Source organism: Pelobates fuscus, chromosome 4 (assembly GCF_036172605.1).
Source record: "Pelobates fuscus isolate aPelFus1 chromosome 4, aPelFus1.pri, whole genome shotgun sequence".
Lineage (NCBI taxonomy): Eukaryota > Metazoa > Chordata > Amphibia > Anura > Pelobatidae > Pelobates > Pelobates fuscus.
Window position 1 is genome coordinate 255787145 of NC_086320.1, and position 21394 is coordinate 255808538.

General features: G+C 41.4%; 1 protein-coding gene across 1 annotated transcript in view; it reads left to right on the forward strand.

Annotated features, from left to right (window-relative positions):
- ITGA9 (integrin subunit alpha 9) overlaps positions 1-21394 on the forward strand; it is a 496852-nt gene that overhangs the window by 50212 nt on the left and 425246 nt on the right. Inside the window, exon 2 of the mRNA XM_063452059.1 lies at positions 19207-19334. Coding sequence (XP_063308129.1) covers positions 19207-19334 — 128 coding nt within the window. The remainder of the gene's footprint in view (positions 1-19206; positions 19335-21394) is intronic.

The following is a 21394-nucleotide window of genomic DNA, read 5'->3' on the forward strand; positions in this document are numbered from 1 at the left end:
ATTCACAAACCGAAAGTCGACCTACCCGTTACGCCAGGCATCAGTCCCACGGCACCATGCACGGGTCAGGTCCTCACTTTACGGCTGCATTTTGTCTGTCTGTTCTAAAACCATTGCATGTTCATGCATATCATTCGTTTAAACCCCCTACCGGTCTTTGGGTGTACTACAGGCTTCTCCGACATTATTGCATTTCATGTACAAACCAACGAACCACCGCATTTTTCACCTACACACTGACCCCTATCGGTCATTCGGTGTACTACAGGCTTCTTAGACGTTGTTTGCATTTTCATGTACAAACCAACAAAACCACTGCATTTTCACCTACACACTGACCCCTACTGTTTTTTGGTGTACTACAGGCTTCTTAGACATTATTGCATTTCATGTACAAATTAACGAACCACTGCATTTTCGCCTACACACTGACCCCTACTGGTCATTTGGTGTACTTCAGGCTTCTCAGACATTATTGCATTTCTTGTACAAACCAACAAACCACTGCATTTTTCACCTACACACTGACCCCTATCAGTCATTCAGTGTACTACAGGCTTCTTAGACATTATTGCATTTCATGTACAAACCAACAAACCACTGCATTTTTCACCTACACACTGACCCCTATCAGTCATTCGGTGTACTACAGGCTTCTTAGACATTATTGTTTTTCATGTACAAAACAATAAACCACTGTATTTTCACCTACACACTGACACCTACCGGTCATTCAGTGTACTACAGGCTTCTCAGACATTATTGCATTTCATGTACAAACCAACGAACCACGGCATTTACACCTACATGCTGACCCCTACCGGTCAATCGGTATACTACAGGCTTCTCAGACTTTATTTCACTTCATAAGCAAACTAACTACAGCATTTTTGCTTTTATACTGACTCCTATCTGTCAAACGGTAGGATTAAAGGGTATTTTTACCATACAATCTGCATTTCTGACCTCTACTGGTCAACAGCAAAACTGTCTTCACATGTCATATACAATTTACCAGCCAATATAAATTACACATAAGATTGTTTTAAACATAACCATAAATTAAACTCCAGCATGGGCTCAACATCAGGTTTAATTTACAATAATTTACACTTCACATCAAGACCAACAGTGGTTCTATCAACACTGCCACCTACAGGTATGTCAAGTACATTGACAATTTTCATGGGGTTTTACAAACACCAAAACACTGACACCTATAGGTCAATAGACAAACAAAATTTCACATACCAATCAGTATCCAACTACACTGCCACGTATAGGGCACTCGGCAGATCTCCAGTGCACTTGCATTTTGCAACACCATGTTCACTGACCCCTACCATTCAATAAGACATACAACAATTCACATAGCAAGTAATATATCAAACATCTGGTATAAATACATATATTATTACACATTAGCAGACGCATCTGTATATACGTAACTGGTAATATAGTTCACATACATTTGTCACAGCACGCTGCTCACACAACAGACTTTCCCCTAGCAAGGGGACATCCAACATACAAGGTGGGGACAGACCACTTTTTCACTTGTACATATGGAACTTAATGGGTTAAGATTGATACATATTTAACCACTATGGCTACGATGTTTAATATTTACATATCACTTTACTTTTCACATATACTGTACGTATTAAGATAAGCTTGGTCTATGCCATATTTCCTTATGCCATACGGTTTTATCCATTCAGGTTACAGTTACTACTAAAAAACCTATACGGATTGTCAGGTTCAATACCATACTACCAGGTACATACACCTGCTCACGTAGTTATCCATATCGTACCTTCCCTGGAATAGTAATAGTGTACTGGCAATTAGGGTTCTAGGGCCCATAGGTATTACCCCATTTTTCCTCTGCATTATGCTTCGGTTAGTGGTCCCGCGAGGCCAACACCCCGCCTCACACTCTGAGGCATACACCCCTCGGGCCACTCGTGAGCTAGCCGCCACGCATTGTATCATAGAGAGGGCCTCACCTGTCACTCCCCTTCCTATTTTCTGGTTACTGTCACCGAGAGGCCAACATCCTGCCACAACGTTCGGTGGACACACAAAATCCCCTCGCGCTAAGCATAGATAGAGCCTCTCAAGCCACTTGGCAACTAGCAGGGCCTCACCAGTCACCAAAAAACACCAAGCCTAATCGTTTCGCCTTACGGCTTAGCTAGCAAGCCAGTACAAGACCCCTGGGTACAAATAATAATTGCAATCTTTATTGTTATTTAAGTATTTCTCCAAAAGATGGTGACGAATCACCTCTTCCTAGCACCCCAGCTAGAATTGATACACCTTCAATCAGAGGAGATGTTGCTAGTCCAGCAGCAATCAGATCCTGGACGATGCCACACATTACCACCGACCTAAGGAGGTGACAAATCCCCTACCCTGCCACAGCAAGGAAAGCAGAGTTATTCAAACTCCTCCATACATCAACGGACAACACAGAGGCAGGGAAAGGCCCAGCTACACCAACTCAGGTGACGCCCAGGCGACACCCAGGCCATGCTAGCCTCACTCATATACTCATGAGCCAAAAAATTTATGACAGACTGGCAATCTCTAGTTGGCTGGGCCTCACGCTACTGTACAACCAGCACCAACCGAAACTCGGTTACCTGGTACAATCAATTCTTATGACACACAAGACGTTAAACCTGCACGTATGATCCCAGCACATTGGGGAAGCAAGGCATATATATATGTATGATGATGTATCTGTGATGGTCAGATCCAGGGATTCCAGGTAAATCGGGAACTGACCATCCCTTGGTTGGGTTGGCATTTGGAATATGTAGAGATGTTTATTTGTGCAGGTACCCATACAGAAGGGATTTTGTCCCAAACAAATGGACGGGCACTCTCAGGCTCCAGGTACCAGCACCTCTGAACTACCAGAGACAATTGATATGAGTAGTTGTGTTGCATATAGACTGTTGCATATATGTTCAAATGGTTCAGGGCACATGACACACCATGTGTCCCAATACAACTTACAAATAACGTATTCACCATCTGTACACACCAATGCATTTTCAACATTCCTGACTCATCACCCTTCCAGACTTGTAGTAGATTTACTAAAGCTCTGGAGCTTCAAAGGGCTCCCATACAGGTATCATAAATACACCTTCAAGGAATATAGCATGCCCTCACTTACAGTCAGCACAACAGAACCATTGGCTGTAAACACACTCATAGCCAAGATTTTCAGAGGGGTCTTCCAATCTCCACCATTTACAGCATGGCACCAAACACAAACACATTGGTATTGTCACAAGGAAATCTTCCCTTAAACAAAGACTAACCATAGACTTATTGGCTCCACACACCTCCGCTACCCCAAGTCTCAACTCCCTCATACCCTCCGAGGAGTTTCCTTACTATACAACACCATTGATCTACCTTTACAGCTATCACTCAAGCATGGGTTGAAGCTTGGGTAAGTAAGACCAATATCATCAATGCAGTAAACGGGTACCATCTACCCTACACACTGGCACTTACATGGCATAAAATGGGCAATTCTTTCCCCGCTCAACTTTCGGGCTACAGATTAGCCTACTAACGATATTCGCAGATACTCTGTGCTGGTTATGATAACATATCCAGAGGCCTTACAGTCATACACTATCTAGAAGACTTCTTGTTGATCAAAGATAACATATTTTCACTAGAAGCCTCACGGCAGATTAGTCTGGTTGACCAGATTAGTCTGGTTGACCCCATAAGAAACAGAAGGCTCAGACACTATCATCACATTACTGGGCATACGACTTGAGTCGGCATCCATACACGCAAGTTAGCACAAGACAAATAGGGGACATTCTCAACTACATCAATCACTACCTCCTGCTTAGTACTTACAACTGCAAGGAACTACAATCCCTACCAGGTTCCTTAATTTTGCAATGCCAATCATACCACAAGACCACGCTTTCACATCCAGAGTACTCTACCCTTTTTTCCACACTTCCAACATGACGATCAGAGGATGTCCCTAGACACCCCAGCAACAGCAGACCGCACATGGGGGGGGGGGGGATTTCTTAACCACTTGGCATGGTAAAAGCATGTTCCTTCCAGGATTGTCTGACACTTCTCCAACCAGATGGTCAGACGCGGCATCTACCACGGGTTTGGCAGTGATCTACCGGGAATGATTGCTTTGGAGCTGTTGGCCATGGCATCCAGGTTTGGACATTTTTTCCACCACCTCAGCCCCTTTGGGGGATCTACCCCATTGTAGCAGCTGCTGTGGCATGGGGTAAATCATGGTCAGGGTCATCAATCCATTGTTACTCAGACAACTAAGCACATTAAGTCATATCATCAACAAACGCCACTACTCATCCATAAGGTCATGATGTTTGTGGGGAACTCACTTGGTTGGCAACTTATCACGTTTCTTTTACTTTCATGTACCAGGCGGGGGTATACATCCCTGCCGACAATTGTCTCATTTATATTCCAGGCATGTTCATCATACGCTTCCTACAGCCGCCCATACAGTCACGGCCACTCCTTCGTTACAGAGACAAAATCATGGATTAGACATACTCATGCAGCATAGCATGTACTATCCCACCTAGCACTTTCATCCCATACTTGTAGAACGGATAACACAGCTTTTCACCTGGCTTAAAGAATCTCATTGGAACACGACATAGCTCAACCTGTGTCATAACAATTCTCCTAGGTTTTGCTTCTTTTTGCCACCTTAAACTATCTCACACACCATTAATTACATATTTTACAGGCATTCAACAACACAGGATAACCTATGGCCCAAACTACCATAACTTCATGCTATCATACCAGACAAGAATATACTCAGAGGTTTTCAGGAATCCTTTCCCCCACGTTCCTCTCAGAGATTACCAATAGCCATCCAACTTTTCATCCTTATCGGACCTATTAGATCTACAGCCATTCAATTATACTACCAAGTCAGCCATTACCAGCCATGCACATTGCCTTTTATGCCTTTCTCAGGCCAGAGAATCCACTACCATCACCACCACTCAGACAGATCATTATCTTCAACGATCCCATGTACGTAAACACATATATCATTACCTATTGGCTCTATCACATTCCGAAACGAGTCAACACGCACCAACAGTAGAGATAACATACTATCCTACCCACAACAAATGGTGTCCACTTTCGGTCCTAGATTCCTACCTTCAAAATCCTTCCAGGAATTAAATACTGTAATGCATTTAAGGAAATGTCTGGTTAATTTGTATATATTTGTTGACTGTATTAAATCTTTGATTATTCATTTTTGCCCTCTTTATTTACAGGCCTACCGTATCGTCGGTCTCGGCACACCACAACCAACTAGCTTCCTTTATACTATCCTACGCTTATGCTGGATCCTTACTCCATATACGGCTATTTGCCCCTTACACAAGTGTTAAGGCCGTTTGGCCTGTATTTGTGGGAGGGGCTTACATTAATTCACTCCCCTATATAAAGGGACACCCCTTACCTGACTCATATCGCTTGAGGTCAGCATCAGAATGACCCTCCCACCCACTCCTCATTTCAACACTTTCTCTTTTCTTTCCATTTACTTTACTTTCTTACTCCGTGGTGGGCCCTCTTTATTTACAGGCCTACCGTATCGTCTGTCTCGGCACACCACAACCGACTTGCTCCCTTTATACTATCCTACGCTTATGCTGGATCCTTACTCCATATTCGGCTATTTGTCCCTTACACACACACATATATATATATATATATAAAACAAGCCATTTACATTTACACACATACAAGCATGTATACACAGACACAAACTAACGTGCACTCACAGACATGTTAACATGCATGCACAAACCCATTAACATGCATAATCAGACACACACTCATATTCAGATTCACCCTTAAAAAATATTCAGAGATTGACACCAATGTGTATAATTTCATTTATAAATGTATTGCAATTAACAAATATATATTTAATTGCCAAATATGCTATAAATATCACTATCTATCTATTTTGTGAATGCCCTATGGAAACCTGGACAAACAACATTAATTTCAGTTACTGTGTTTCTGTGAAGTAATATGTTTTATTAATTTGTAGTGTTCCATATAAATTGGCATATACAGACATAGGAAAAAGAAAGTACAACTGCTTTGAATTCTATGGTTTTACATATCAGGACATAATAGCAATATCTGTTCCTAAAATTAGGTAATACAACCTCAGATTAACAACATGACATATTACACCGTGTCATGATTTATGTAACAAAAAGCCAAAATGGAGAAGCCATGTGTGAAAATCGATGTACATCCTTACTGCTTCCATATCACTTGAGGCTAAGTAGCAGACAAGTGCTGCTAATCAAATGTCATTGATTAAGTGACCAATTATCAACAAGTATGACCACAGTTTTAGTACGTTGCTTGTCTGGAGCACTCAGGTGTGTGTTAACAATGCCAAGGAGGAAAGACAACAGCAATGATCTTAGAGAAGTAATTATTGCTGCCCATCAAACTTGAAAAGGGCTACAAGGCCATTTCCAAACAATTTAATGTCCATCATTCATCAGTAAGAAAGATTATTCAAAAGTGGATAGCGTTCAAGGCAATAGCCAATCTTCCTAGGAGTAGATGTCCCAGCAAATTCACCCCAAGGTCAGAGTGTGGAATGCTCAGAGAAATTGCAAAAAAAAAAGAGTTACATCTCAGATTCTACATGACAGAACAATTAGAAAAAGACTCTCTAAAAATAACATGGCAGCACAGATTAGGTTTACAAAGTTGAATCTGAACAAACCACAAGACTTCTGGAACAGTGTCCTTTGGGCAGTCAAGACCAAAGTGGAGATGTTTGGCCATAATGCATAGCGCCATGTTTGATGAAAACCAAACACGCAATATCAGCACAAACACCTCATACCAACTGTCAAGCATGGTGGTGGAACTGGTTTTGCAGCCTCAGGACATGGAAACCTTGCAGTCATTGAGTCGATCATGAACTCCTCTGCATACCAAAGTATTCTAGACTCAAAAATTAGGCCATAGGTGGCGGGGGCGGTCGCATGGCGGAGAGGCTCTGGAGGAACCGGGCCTTTAAGCCACAATAAGCAGATAATCTCACCTGAACGGAGCCTGACAATACCCACACAGCTGTGGGAGAGGTTGCGGATCCCCGAGATCAGGAGTTTCGGACCCCCCACGGGAAGCACGAGACTTTGGGGGCTGCGGCCTACCCTGGGGGGAGCAGGGTGGATGGCCGCTGCCCTGTCTCCCCACCACACTGCCACACGCTAGAAGGATGGGGGCTCGCCAGTCCTGTCCCCCCTTTCTGGGCCAGGGGGGTCATCCCGGTCCCCACTGGGACGAAACCGAGCCGACTGAAGGGCCGACTAAAGGGCGCTGAATACCCAGGTCCCACAAGCAAAGATGGCGGCGGCGCAGAGCACCTAACCAAATGCTCCGGCAAATTAGAACCAAGCCGCTGACCTAACCAAAGGGCAAAGCGGGCACGCAGTGAACCCCGGCTGGAGAGCGGAAGGGACCAAGAGAACCACCGGACCCTCTGCCCGCAACACGCGCCTCCCTGGCCGACATATGCAATACTCACCTAAGATGGCAGCTTGTCAAGACCTCAAGCAACAACCACCATGCAGCACAGCAGCAATCTCGCCGGAGACCAACTTTTTCTGAAGCAATCGACGCTGAAAGATATTTGGACTCTCAGAGCCTCCTGATCCGCGGCTCGAAGAAGCCGGCTACATTAGAGCCTGGAACTGAAATATATTGCCTATGTTTTTCTCCTTTTTGTTTCTACTTAGTGTTGCATAACGTCCATGCCATGTATAGCCTATTCCTGTTTAAGCATAATTAGCGACCACTGTTTGTTTTAAATACTCTAACATAAAGAGAGGATTGTGTAATCTCACGGCTTTGGGCAACATGTTCACCTAGTAACAAACTACTACTGTGTTTTCAGCCCATATGTCTCTTCTATGCTATTTGCATCCAGTGTTATGTCATATTCACATTATTTCATTTCCTAAAACGGATAAGTTGCCTTGCTAGCCTTTCTTGGCCTGACTTATTCTTTATTTAACACGGAGCAAGTGGCATTTTTGTTAATTTGTTTTGTTAATTTTGAAGTAATAATCTCGACCCAGTGGCACTGCCAGCTTGGTGTGTTTGGGCATTGGGAGATAGATTGAAGTGCATGCACCCGCCTGTAGATATATTTTGAGATGGGAAATATCTGTCAACTTGTACACCTGAAGCATGTTAATCTATGCCTTGCCACCTTACCATATATTCCTACGTAGATCTAGCATGTTTATTATAATGTAAAAATGCGCAGTTGTATCAAATGCCATACAATTGTCTATTTTTAAATGTTTGCATTAGCTATTGTGGCATTGTGAGTTTGATGTCATTTTTTGCACTACAAAAATAAAGAATAAAAAAAAAATAATAAAAAAAAAATGAGGCCATCTGTCTGACAGTTTAAGCTTTGATATTGGATAATTTAACAGAACAATGATCCCAAGCACACCAACAAATATACAGCAGAATGGCCTGAAAAGGACAAGAATCAAGGTGTTGTAGTGGCCCACTCAAATTCCAGGCCTAAAAACACGATGTGTTGGGCTGTGCATAAACAAATGCCAGCAAACTTCAAAGAACCGAGCCAACATTTAACCCCTTAAGGACAGAGCTTCGGAAGCTTGTCTTTCACTTTATGACAACGGCATTTTTTGCATTTTTTGCTGTTTGCGTTCAACTGCAATTTGCATTTGACTAATTTATTGCACTGACGCATATTATATACCGTTTTTTAAAGGACAGAAAGGGCTTTCATTTGATGTAACATATATATATATATATATATATATATATATATATATATATATATATATATATATATATATATATATATATATATATATATATATATATATATATATAGTAAGGCATAGCCTGTAGTTGTGGGAGGGGTTACCCGGCTATAAAAGCTCAGGCCCCCTCTGGTTCAGCACTGGAATAGCCGGGTTCATTCGGAACCTTTGTACTTCCGGTTCGAGCTCGTCCCCACGTGATCCACTCCGGTCCGAAGTGCTTACCCTCTGCTCGGTACTATCCCTCCGTGCTCGGCGTCAAGCGCTCCAGCCCGGCAATCTACCGGGATCCCGACGAACTCCCATCCTCCCCAGCCAGACCCACGGCGGTTGCTGAATCCGGACACTTACTTACCTAATCCAGGGCCCAGAAACCGTGAGTCTCATCCACACCACCCTCAGCCAGACGCCTGGCATCCACGCACACTTTGCTCACCTGTTCCAAATTACGTCCTTATACTTACCCTACCGCTCGGTACCGCAGTTCCTTACCATCCGGTTTCACTGGTCACGCAGACCTCAAACCCTTTCTCTCCAACGCGGTTCGGTAACCGGCCACCCGGCAATTAGTGTTTGCAAATTTCTGGCTGACAAAACGCATGTCAGCTCACAACGCCCCCTGGTGGACAAAATATATTTATATCCGTTTACTCAAAAAAAAAAAAAAAAAAACAGACGACCCCTGGTGGCCACACATATTATGACAAATACGTCCATCTCCTCAGGATTCACTCCTGGCCCAATTCGAATCCTGGTTCAACAACTCCCCTGATACTCGGAGCCATCATCGGACTCCCATTCCTAGCCTACCACTGGTAAATATTTAAGTTTCACCGCACTTTATCCTTAACCGATATTTAACAGAGAGGATACAAAGGATAACTTCTAACTCTACCACCAGATTGTTACCCCACCTGACGTCCAAGCTATCACCCAAATCAACATCGTTATTTAAAGCGTTAACAGGTAAAACCATTTTAACAAAAAAAAAAATATATATATATATTTTCAAGCCCAAACCAATTAGCCGTCCCTAACCATATGTTTTATTTCACAGACGAAAAGGAAATAATAATAATCTATAAATCCCTCCAAAACCCAACGTTGGAAACTCGTACAACAAACAAATAGGTACGGTCGCACGACGATCACTCCACCCCGACCCAGTATATATATATATATATATACATATATAGGGCAGTCAACTGGTGACAACTGGCGTACAGCCTGTAGCTAAGTTATTGTAAATTAAAAATGTTCCTGGGAGGCATACACCCATCCTCGTCGGAGGTATTCGCCCCTCGGCCCAACGCATAGACAGAGCCTCACAACAACCACCCTTGGTGGTCAGCTAGGGTCTCACCAGTCACAGCCAACCTACTTTGTCTTGTTACAGTCACAGAGAGGCCAACGTTACCACCACGTCATTTAGGTGTCCCTCGTCCAACCGGCCCTCCACATAGATAGAGCCTCTCTCGCCACTTGGCATTAGTAGGGCCTCACCTTCCTCATAAGACAGATAATGTTTCGCCGGCTCGGCATAGCTAGCACCAGTTGACTCAGGCAACTTCGCTCAGAATCAAAACCCGTCTCTTACCCTATTTTTTCATTTTTTAGTATGTCTCAATCCCATGACCAAGAAGAAGAGCTGGCCATACCTGAAACCCCTACCAGACCCGCCACTCCGGCCGGCCCAAGCACACCCACCGAGAACCTAGAACCAGCCAGCCCATACGCTCTCCGGTCATGGACCATCCCCAAGCTCGCGGCTGAACTACGTCGCATGGGTGTCCCGTATCCAGCTACAGCCCGCAAAGCAGAACTGTACAAACTTTACATTTCTAATGCTTGTACTCCCCAACCTGGAGTAGTTCTGCATTCAGAAAACTATAATGAGATCAAGGGTCTGATGTCATCCCTCTTGGCCTCAATTACCACGATCAGCACCAGGCTGGATAAACTGGAAACTCCCCAGACGGCGACAGTCACCTCGCCCACACCAACCCTCACTCCGGTCCTCCTCCCCCACGGTAATGACACTACCATAAACCCAATACCAAGCACATCCTCCCACATCATCACGCCTGCACATTTCGTACCCCCGACAATACGCAAAGACATTCTGGAAGGCAAGGACATAAACCTGGTTTCTCTGCTAATCGCATCACAAGATGTCGTAGAGAACAAGGCTTATTGCTACGGTGATCTTTCGGTTGTGCTAAAAGCCAGAGATCCCAGGCTTAACCGGAAGCTCACCATACCGGAATTCGTCCTTGCCTTCGGCCTCTACCGTGACGTAATCTGTTCCACTTCCCCTCACCGTAGGGAGGAATTGGACTTGTACATGCACAAGTTGGTGGACTTAGGACACAAGTATGGGGGTTTTTCCTTCTATGATTACCACAAATCTTTTTCGGCCAAGGCGGCAGCATCCATAACTCAATTTAACACTCATACCAACTGGAGTAACATGGATACTGAACTCTTCTGCCGCCATTTCGCGGGCCAAAAGCCTCCATCCTGTGCCCTATGCGCCTCTATCTCACACTCCACCAACCTGTGCCCAGTCGATCCTAACCTTCCTACCACTAGTCGGGCTACCTTCGGTTCCTCCACTACAGAACACAGAGGATTGAAGGACAAGTTGGGCAGACCCATTATATACCTTGGCAAAGCGCAGATCTGCAACAACTTCAATTCAGGAAGTTGTGGGTTCAGTTCTTGCAGACTGCTGCACGTCTGCTCAATCTGCTTCCGTGCACATGCAAAAACTATGTGCCCCAATCGTCTGTACCCCAAACAATGACTAACCGAAGTTAGCATCGACAACCTGGCATTCTACCTCCAGGCACACCCTTCCCTTCACTTAGTCGACTTCCTCATTCAGGGCTTCACTGAAGGTTTCCACACGGGTCTAGTCACACTCCCCACTGGTGTTCTAGAATGTCCCAACTTACAGTCAGCTATCCTTGACCCAATCACTACACAGTCACTACTCAAGACCGAACTGACTAACGGCTTTATCATAGGCCCCTTTGTTCACCCTCCTTTCGCCAGCTGGCGCACCAACCCTATAGGTATTGCCACTGGCAAGTCCAACAATAAAAAAAGACTTATCTACGACTTGTCCGCTCCTCATTCTTTACCTACTCCCAGCATCAATTCGTTAATACCTTCGGAAGAGTTTTCCCTGCAGTATACCACAGTAGATGATGCCATTCAATCCATTCTGAGGGCAGGGGGGGGAGCCTGGTTAGGAAAAACCGATATTTCCAACGCCTTCAAGCTCCTACCCATTCACCCGTCCCTGTGGCACGTGCACGGCATCAAATGGGAAAACAAATATTACTTTGCCACCCGCCTTACCTTCGGAGCAAAAAGTAGCCCGAAATTATTCGACATTTTTGCCGACACTTTATGCTGGCTACTCCTCAATGTCACTCACTGTCCCACTGTTCTGCACTATCTGGATGACTTCCTGACGATAGAACCACCTCAGTCCGCACCAGTTAGTCTCCAGAAAACGTTGGCCTTATTTACAGCATTGGGGGTGCCACTGTCTCAAGCTAAGACAATAGGCCCTACTTCAAAACTCACGTTCTTAGGTATCGACCTAGACACCGTTACGTTACAGGCTAGTCTCCCTCGTGAGAAGGTGCAGCAGATCATTGAGATGGTAAAGTATTTTCTGGGGAAGGACACGTGTACCAGGTCAGACCTACAATCCCTACTGGGCACGTTATTGAACACCATTAAACTATATCTCTCGGGTATACAACATCATATCATCAGTGCCTACCCTAGTACTAAACCCTTCATATCTTCCTATCCCGTAAAAAACATTATTAAAAGGTATACTGAGATTAGACATACCCACTACCTCGTCTAGACTACCGATAGACGGTCCCAAGTTCCGCTCACTCTCCAATATTTTGGACTCCAAACCTTTCGAATCCCAAACCAACCTGGTTATCAAGACAGCGGCATACCTAGCTTTCTATGGGTTTCTACGTCCAAACGAGTTCACTACCAATAGTGTTTCTTGTCAGCCTCTCTACATTTCAAATCTCCAGAGAAACACAGAAACAAAAACTAACCAAGTAGGCCCACCGACTAAGATCTGCTACTACCCCACGGGCAATCAGTGGTGCCCGGTCGCAGTATTCGACACCTTTTTGGCCTCCCTCACAGGTCTCAATCAAAACACCCCACTACTCACACTCCAAGGTCTACCCTTAACAACGACCAAGTTCATTCAGTACGTCAGAACTCTGTTCATCCGACTCTGCCTCAATCCCACAGGATTTTCCGGTCACTCGTTCAGAATCGGAGCCGCTTCAGCAGCCTCTAGTCATGGCGTACCATCTCACATAATTAAAAGATTAGGTCGGTGGAAATCAGCGGTTTACACCACTTACATTCCACAACCAGAAATAGAACTAAGATCAGCATTCAAAGGTCTTGCTATGTAATCTGTGTATAAATAAAATGAATTGTTTACTCCAACCTTTTTGCCCTCTTTTATTTCAGGCCTACCTCATACGTCGGTTACGGCACACCTCAACCGACTTTCATACTCTGGTATAATCAGTACACTTACGGCTTATGTCCCCGACTACAAATAGTAAGGCATAGCCTGTAGTTGTGGGAGGGGTTACCCGGCTATAAAAGCTCAGGCCCCCTCTGGTTCAGCACTGGAATAGCCGGGTTCATCCCTCCCACCACAACCCTCTATAAACCATTCCTGGGTGGGCCCTCTTTTATTTCAGGCCTACCTCATACGTCGGTTACGGCACACCTCAACCGACTTTCATACTCTGGTATAATCAGTACACTTACGGCTTATGTCCCCGACTACAAATATATATATATATACATGCTTATTTATTATAAAAAAAATACAGAAAAATGCAAAAAAAAAAAAGTTTGTGTTTTTTTTACAGTTTTTGCGATAATAATGTGTGCACGATTAGTGCAGGTTAAGGAAAGTAATTAAAAATAAATTCATTTAGTTGTTCTGATTTACAGAATATATAATGTGTCTGGGATTTTAAGTTTTTTTTTGGTAGTTACAGGTCACAAAGCACAAGGAGTAAAATAAACTTTTAATGTGGAGCGATTTTAGAATTTGGTATGTTTGTCTTGTAAGCTTAATAGCCATAAAAGAAAACAAAATTGCCACACAAAAGTATATATTTATATAAAGTAGACATCACAGGCTATTTACCTAAGGTTGTTTTGACACTTTCTACGTAGCCATTTTACCGCCAACCTCTGCTAAATATTGGAGTAAAATTGTGTTTTTGGGGGGTTTTCGCACACAAACTTATAACAAAGAACTTCTCATGTGTATTTTGTAAAGTTGGTGTGTGCTATTCCTGTACAAAGTTTTATGTGTTCAGTTACTTCTGCTGAGTACAACAGTACCCCCATTGTATGTCTTTGGCACTATTTCGTGAAGCTACAGTGCCATATAGGAGGTGTCCTTTTCAGTATTCACAGTAGAATTTTGAGAGACGGATTTAATGAGCCTATGCTTCCATTTGGGGTATTATAACAGTTTGACTGTTCAAAAACACCCCACAAAGGACTACCATTTGTAAAAGTAGACACTCCAGGGTATATCATAAGGTGCATATTGTGCCTTAACATGCCCCCATTTTTTTACCATTACATGCCAAAGTATGTGGTAAAAAATAATTTTGTGCATTTTTTACATACGGATTGCATTTTTGCTGGGCATTTTGTATATTTCATGTGTGCCACTAAGTTCAAACCCCCCAAATTATGCTCAGCTAAGTCTTCTGAGTAAAAGGACACCCCCATTGTATGTCTATGGCACTATTTTGTGACGCTACAGTGCCATATAGGAGACCAAGCCATATCAGTTTTTACCGAACTTTGAATTTTGACGCCGGGCCTATGTGCAATTTCCAAGCATCTTCGCAGGTTTTAAATTCAAACTACCCCACAAAGGCCTACCATTTCTTAAAGTAGACACCCCAGGGTATTTCAAAAGGCATATTTTGAACCTTAGCGTGGGATCATTTTTCTGCTAGCGTGTACCAGGTGTAGTGGTAATAAGTGTTTTTTTCTGCCTTTTTGACACACAAAGTGAGTTTGCACAGTATATTTTGCAAACCATATGTGTACTACCACTGTATAATACTTCATATGTTGCTCAACTATGTCTGCTGAGTACAAAAATACCCCCGTATGTACCTTTGCCAGGTATATGTGGACATCGGAGGGGCACATTTGGGACACAGCCATTCCATTTTTTTTCAAACTTTACATTTTTACGCTGTGCCCATGTCCCATTTTAGAGTATTTTACCAGGCTATATAAACCAAATACCCCATAAAGCCATACCATTTCTTAAAGAAGACATCCCAGGGTATTTCAAAAGGCATATTTTGAACCTTTGCGTGGGATCATTTTTCCGCTAGCTTGTACCAGGTGTAGTGGTAATGAGCGTTATTAAATGTATTTTTTTACTTTTTAAAACTATTTTTTAAACTTTTGTTTTGCTTATTAATTTTTGTAAAGTTTCCTAAACTTTCGTAAAACTTTTTTTTACAGATTTAACATTTTTCTAAGCTTTTTTTTACGTTAACCCCTAACTAGCAGTAAGCAGCACGAACAGTAAATTCCCCATTTTCCCATAACTCCCACCCACCCCAGCTAGCAAAATATTTAATTATACAATATTTAAATTAGTTAATTAAATAAATTTAACCCCTGAGGGTTAAAAAATAAATAAAAGTTAATCGTCAGGGGTTAAAAAAAAATTAGATCACAGTATAATACTGTGATCTGTATTTTGATCACTGTAGGAAGTAATCGACTGGCAGGGAAGGGGTTAATTTTTATTTGGACTGGGTAAAGGGTTTATTTTTTTTTATTTTTTACTTAAACGTTATTAAAACTTTTTTTAACTTAATTGTTTGACTTTTTAAAGCTTATTTTTAAACTTTTTTTAACGTTAACCCCTAGTTAGCCTAATACTAAATCCCCCAATTCCCCACTAATTTCCACCCTCCCCAGCTAGCTAAATTTATAATTTTAAAATGTTTAAATTCATTAATAAAATAAATTTAACCCCTGAGGGTTAAAAAAAAAGAATTAACCCTCAGGGGTTAAAAAAAAAAATCAGATCATAGTAAAATGTAATCCCTGCCAATTGATCACTGTAGCCAGTGATCAATTGGCAGGGAAGGGGTTAATTGTTTTATTAAAATGGGTAAAGGGGGGGGTAAGGGGGATGGGATTTTAAATAAACTTTATTTTTTTGTCACCAGGGGGCAGGATCAACACTGATCCGTCTCCCTGCACTTCACACTGAACCCGGAAGTGCAGGGAGGCGGAGGTGAGTATACAGAGCACATGTGCCCGCTCAGACATGCTGTCAGAGCGGGCACATGTACTGGGGCAGCCGGATCCGGTGCTCCCGGTCTGCCTCTAATGCAGAGGCAGACCGGAGCACCATTAACCCCACGATCGCCGCGATTGCGCTGATCTGGGGTTAATTTTAACAAGGTCCGTCACTCGTCATTAACGCATTCCCCTGAGTGACGGACCTCGTCCGTCACTCGTCGTTAAGGGATTAAAGAAGAGTGGGCCACAATTACTCAACAAAGCTGTGAGAGACTGATAAAATCATACAGAAAATGATTACTTCAAATTATTAAGGTGGTTCTACATGCTATTGTGTCATCAGGTGTACCTTTCACACGGCTTCTCCATTTTGGCTTTATTTTTGTTAAATAAATCATGACATGGTGTAATATGTCATGTGTTGTTGTTCATCTGAGATTGTACTTACCTAATTTTAACCCCTTAAGGACCGCTGACGGTTCAGGACCGTCAGCGGTAAAACGTGCGTTTGGACCGCTGACGGTCCTGAACCGTCATAACGGTTTTGGGCAACTTACCTGATCGCCGTCGGTCCCACGGCGGCGATCAGCTCTCCTCCCGGTCCAGGGGGACTGCCTGTCTGCCCGGGCAGTCCCCCCTCGGCAGATCAGGACCCCACGGCCATGTGATCACTCGATCACATGACCGCAATAGGGGTCTTTGTATCTGCCTGCAGGGGGACTGTCTGTGCTGACAGGCAGTCTCCCTGCATATGTAAAATCATAAAATAAAGTGTAAAACAAAAAAATCTGTGTAAAAAAAATTATAATATGTGTATATATATATATGATATATATACATGTATTATATCTATATATACCTATATATAATATATGTATATGTATCATATATATAATGTCACACTAAGTGTATTTTTATATTTATATATACGTATATTAATATAAAAATACACTTGTATTTAAATTACACACGAATATATACAATATATATAATAACTATATATATGGTATATATATATTATTATAAAATACAAATAATATGTTAATAAAAATAAATAACAAAAAATAAAAATAATTTTTAATAATTAAAAAAAAATTATATATATATTCAATTTTATTCTAACAGTATTTTGATATTGATATATATATATTTATATCAAAATACACTTAGAATGTAATGATATATATATCTATGTATAAATAAATAAATAAAAATAATACGAAATATACATATGTCCACATACATAATTACATTAATAATTTCATAAATATACACGTAGACGTCAAATATATAAATATGTATATATTAAAATTCTACATGCATATTCATGTAATATTTTTACCTAATTAAGTAATTTTAATGATTGCAATTTGAGGGACCTGCCTGCCAACCCAGGCCAAAAGTCCAGATAATTTAATTTGCTAGCACTGTGTTTAACCCTGTAACTTTCTATGACACCCTAAATCCTGTACATGGGGGTACTGTTTTACTCGGGAGACTTCGCTGAACACAAATATTAGTGTTTCAAAACAGTAAAACATATCACAGCGATGATATTGTCAGTGAAAGTGAAGTTTTTGCATTTTTCACACACAAACAGCTCTTTCACTGAGGATATTATTGCTGTGATATATTTTACTGTTCTGATACACTAATATTTGTGTTCAGCGAAGTCTCCTGAGTATAACAGTACCCCACATGTAGAGGTTTTATAGTGTTTGTGAAAGTTACAGGGTCAAATATAAGGCTTGATTTTACTTTTTTTTTTTTTATTGAAATTTGTCAGATTGGTTAGGTTGCCTTTGAGAGCGTATGGTAGCCAAGGAATGAGAATTAGCCCCATGATGGCATACCATTTGCAAAAGAAGACAACCCAAGGTATTGCAAATGGGGTATGTTCAGCCTTTTTAAGTAGCCACTTAGTCACAAACACCGGCCAAAGTTAGCGTTTTTTGCATTTTTAACACACAAACAAATATAAATGCTAACTTTGGCCAGTGTTTGTGACTAGGTGGCTACTAAAAAAGACTGGACATACCCCATTTTGAATACCCTGGGTTGTCTACTTTAAAAAATATGTACATGTTAGGTGTGTTTCGGGGATTTATGACAGATAACGGTGTAACAATGTCACTATTGATACATTTAAAATATATATATATTGAAACAGCAATTTCCTACTTGTATTTATAGGCCTATAACTTGCAAAAAAAGCAATAAAGCATGTAAACACTGGGTGTTTTTAAACTCGGGACAAAATTTTGAATCTATTTAGCAGTTTTTTTCATTAGCTTTTGTAGATAAGTAAAAGATTTTTCAAGTAAAAGTCCAAAAACATGTTTTTTTTTTTATTTTTCACCATATTTTTTTTTTTTTTTAAATACAATATATGACATAATATAAATACTGGTATGTAAAGAAAGCCCTTCTTGTCGTGAAAAAAACAATATATAACTTGTATGGGAACCGTAAATGAGAGAGCGGAAAATTACAGCTAAACACAAACACCACAAAAGTGTTAAAACTGCTCTGGTCCTTAACGTACAAACATCGCAAAAACAGGCCGGTCCTTAAGGGGTTAAGACTGTCACGCCGCCAATCCGGATTTGGATTTTTCTGTGTTGAAAATTGTAATGTTTTCATATATAAGCATACTTATCTGTAACAGAGGAGGGCTCATCTAGCTCATTAACCTATCAGTAATATATACTTTATGCAGTCGCAATGCCATACAGTATTATTTTGTTTCCTACAGCTATTTGAACTTGCATAACGTACGCAACAGTCAGCCATAAAATAAACGTTTTCTATAGTTATTTTGTCACAGTTTTTACCCTCAAGTTTTCCTTATGTACTACTGATCAATGAACATGTTTAGATAACTTCTGACCCACATCATTTGTATTTCCAGGGTATTGGTTGGTGCTCCAAAAGCAGATTCAAAGTTTAGTTCATCTATAAAATCCCCTGGATCTATTTATAAATGCCGTGTCCACAGTAATCCAGACAGAAGATGCACTGAGCTGAACATAGGGAGAGGTAAGTCACCATGCAACCCCAATTCTTGTCTTATCTAAGAACTAGATAAAGCAGAAAAATGTACACAACTAGCCTCAAAAACAAACAAACAAATGAAAGGTCCAGTTCCTTGCAACTTTTTCTGCAGCCAAGCGCGAAGCCAAACTAATTGAGACCTAAACAGTCAAACTAACTTGCAATTCCTATTATATTTCCATTATATTTCCTTACAACACATGAGGCACATTTGGAGGAAATCAAGAGATGCAGTTTAAACCTCATGGTTGGTTTACATGAGTAGATGTTATTTAACCCCTTAAGGACAGAGCCAAATTTACAAGTTATGATCAAAACAAAACTGGAATTTGCGCTATATGTCTGTTCAACCATAATTCATTTTTTTTCATATTAAGTGCACCCACACTTATTATATATCATTTTGTTCAGGAGAGACAGGGCTTTAATTTCACATGAACTATTCAGATATTAAACATAATTCATTATGAATAAAATCTAAAAAAAGTGTGAGAAATTAATGCGTGGCATTTTAACTGTTAATGTCATAATACTGTTAGTTTTACTACAATAAAATGCACATATTTGTATCCAATGATGTCTCATGAGTACAACAGTACCCTCAATGTACAGGTCTTATGGTGTTTTAGGTAAAATATAGCACAGTTCATTTTTCAGTTTATACACATTGAAATTTGCCAGACTGGTTATCTTAGCCCAGAAAATAGAATTATCCCCATGATAGCATACCATTTGCAAAAGTAGACAACCCAGGGTATTCAATATGGGATATGTCCAGTCTTTTCTAGTAGCCACTTAGATTGTTAGACAACTGGTTAGAGCATCTCCAAAACTGCAAGTCTTGTTGGGTGTCTCTGGTATGTGGTGGTTAGTGCCGACCAAAAGTGGTGCAAGGAAGGACAACAGATGAATTGGTGTCAGGATCATGAGCGGCCAAGGCTCATTGATGCATCTTCTGAATCGATCACACAAAATAATTGTTTCCTGAGAAATTTAATGCTGACCATAACAGAAATGTGTCATAACACAAAGTGCATTGCAGTTTGCAGCATATGGGTACAGACTGGTCAGAGTGCCCATGATGGTCCTGTCCACCACCGAAAGCAACTTCAATGGGGAAATGAGCGTCAAAACTTGACCATGGAGCAATGCAAGAACGTCGCCTTGTCTGGTGAATCACACTTTCTTTTAGATCTGGTGGCTGGCCGTGTGATTGTGCATCACTTACCTGGGAAAGAGATGGCAGAAGGAGCACTATGGGAAGAAGTCAAGTTGGCAGAGGCAGTGTTATGCACTGGGAAATGTTCTGTTGGGAAACCTTGGGTCCTGGAAATTATGTGGATATTACTTTGACACGTAATATCTATCCAGTGATTGTCGCAGACCACGTACACCCCTTCATGGCAATAGTGTTGCCTGATTGCCTCTTTCAGCAGGATAATGCACCTTGCCACAAATTGTTTAGAAATGGTTTGAGAAACAAGACAAAGAGTTCATGGTGTTACCTTGGCCTCCAAATTCCCCAGATCTGATTGAGCATCTCTGGGATGTGCTGGAACAAAAAACCCAATCCATGGATGCCCCACCTCGCAACTTGCATGACTTAAATGATCTGCTGCTAATGGGTTGGTACTAGATAACACAGAACACATTCCAAGTTCTTGTGCAGTCCAAGCCTCAACATATTAGATCTGTTTTGACAGCATGAGGGTATCCTACACGACATTATGCAAGTGGTTTTAATGTTGTGGCTGATTAGTGTATGCTCTTAAAGGTAAGCAGTTTAGCTGAATTTTATACCTCTAGTGAAATAACTATGGACTATACGACCTCTGGCAAGGACGAGAGAGTTAAAAACTAAATTTGTGAAGTCTGTTTACCGAACACTCCAGAGGTCTAAATTACTTTAGCTTGCTGAAGTGCTTTATGCGTGAAGAGTGCCTCCTCTTTTTTCATTTTACAAAGCTAAATCAGCCATCCTGTAGCATTTAAAAGTACTATATTGTTTTAAATTATATTAGAATGCAAAAGTGACTATGTACAAA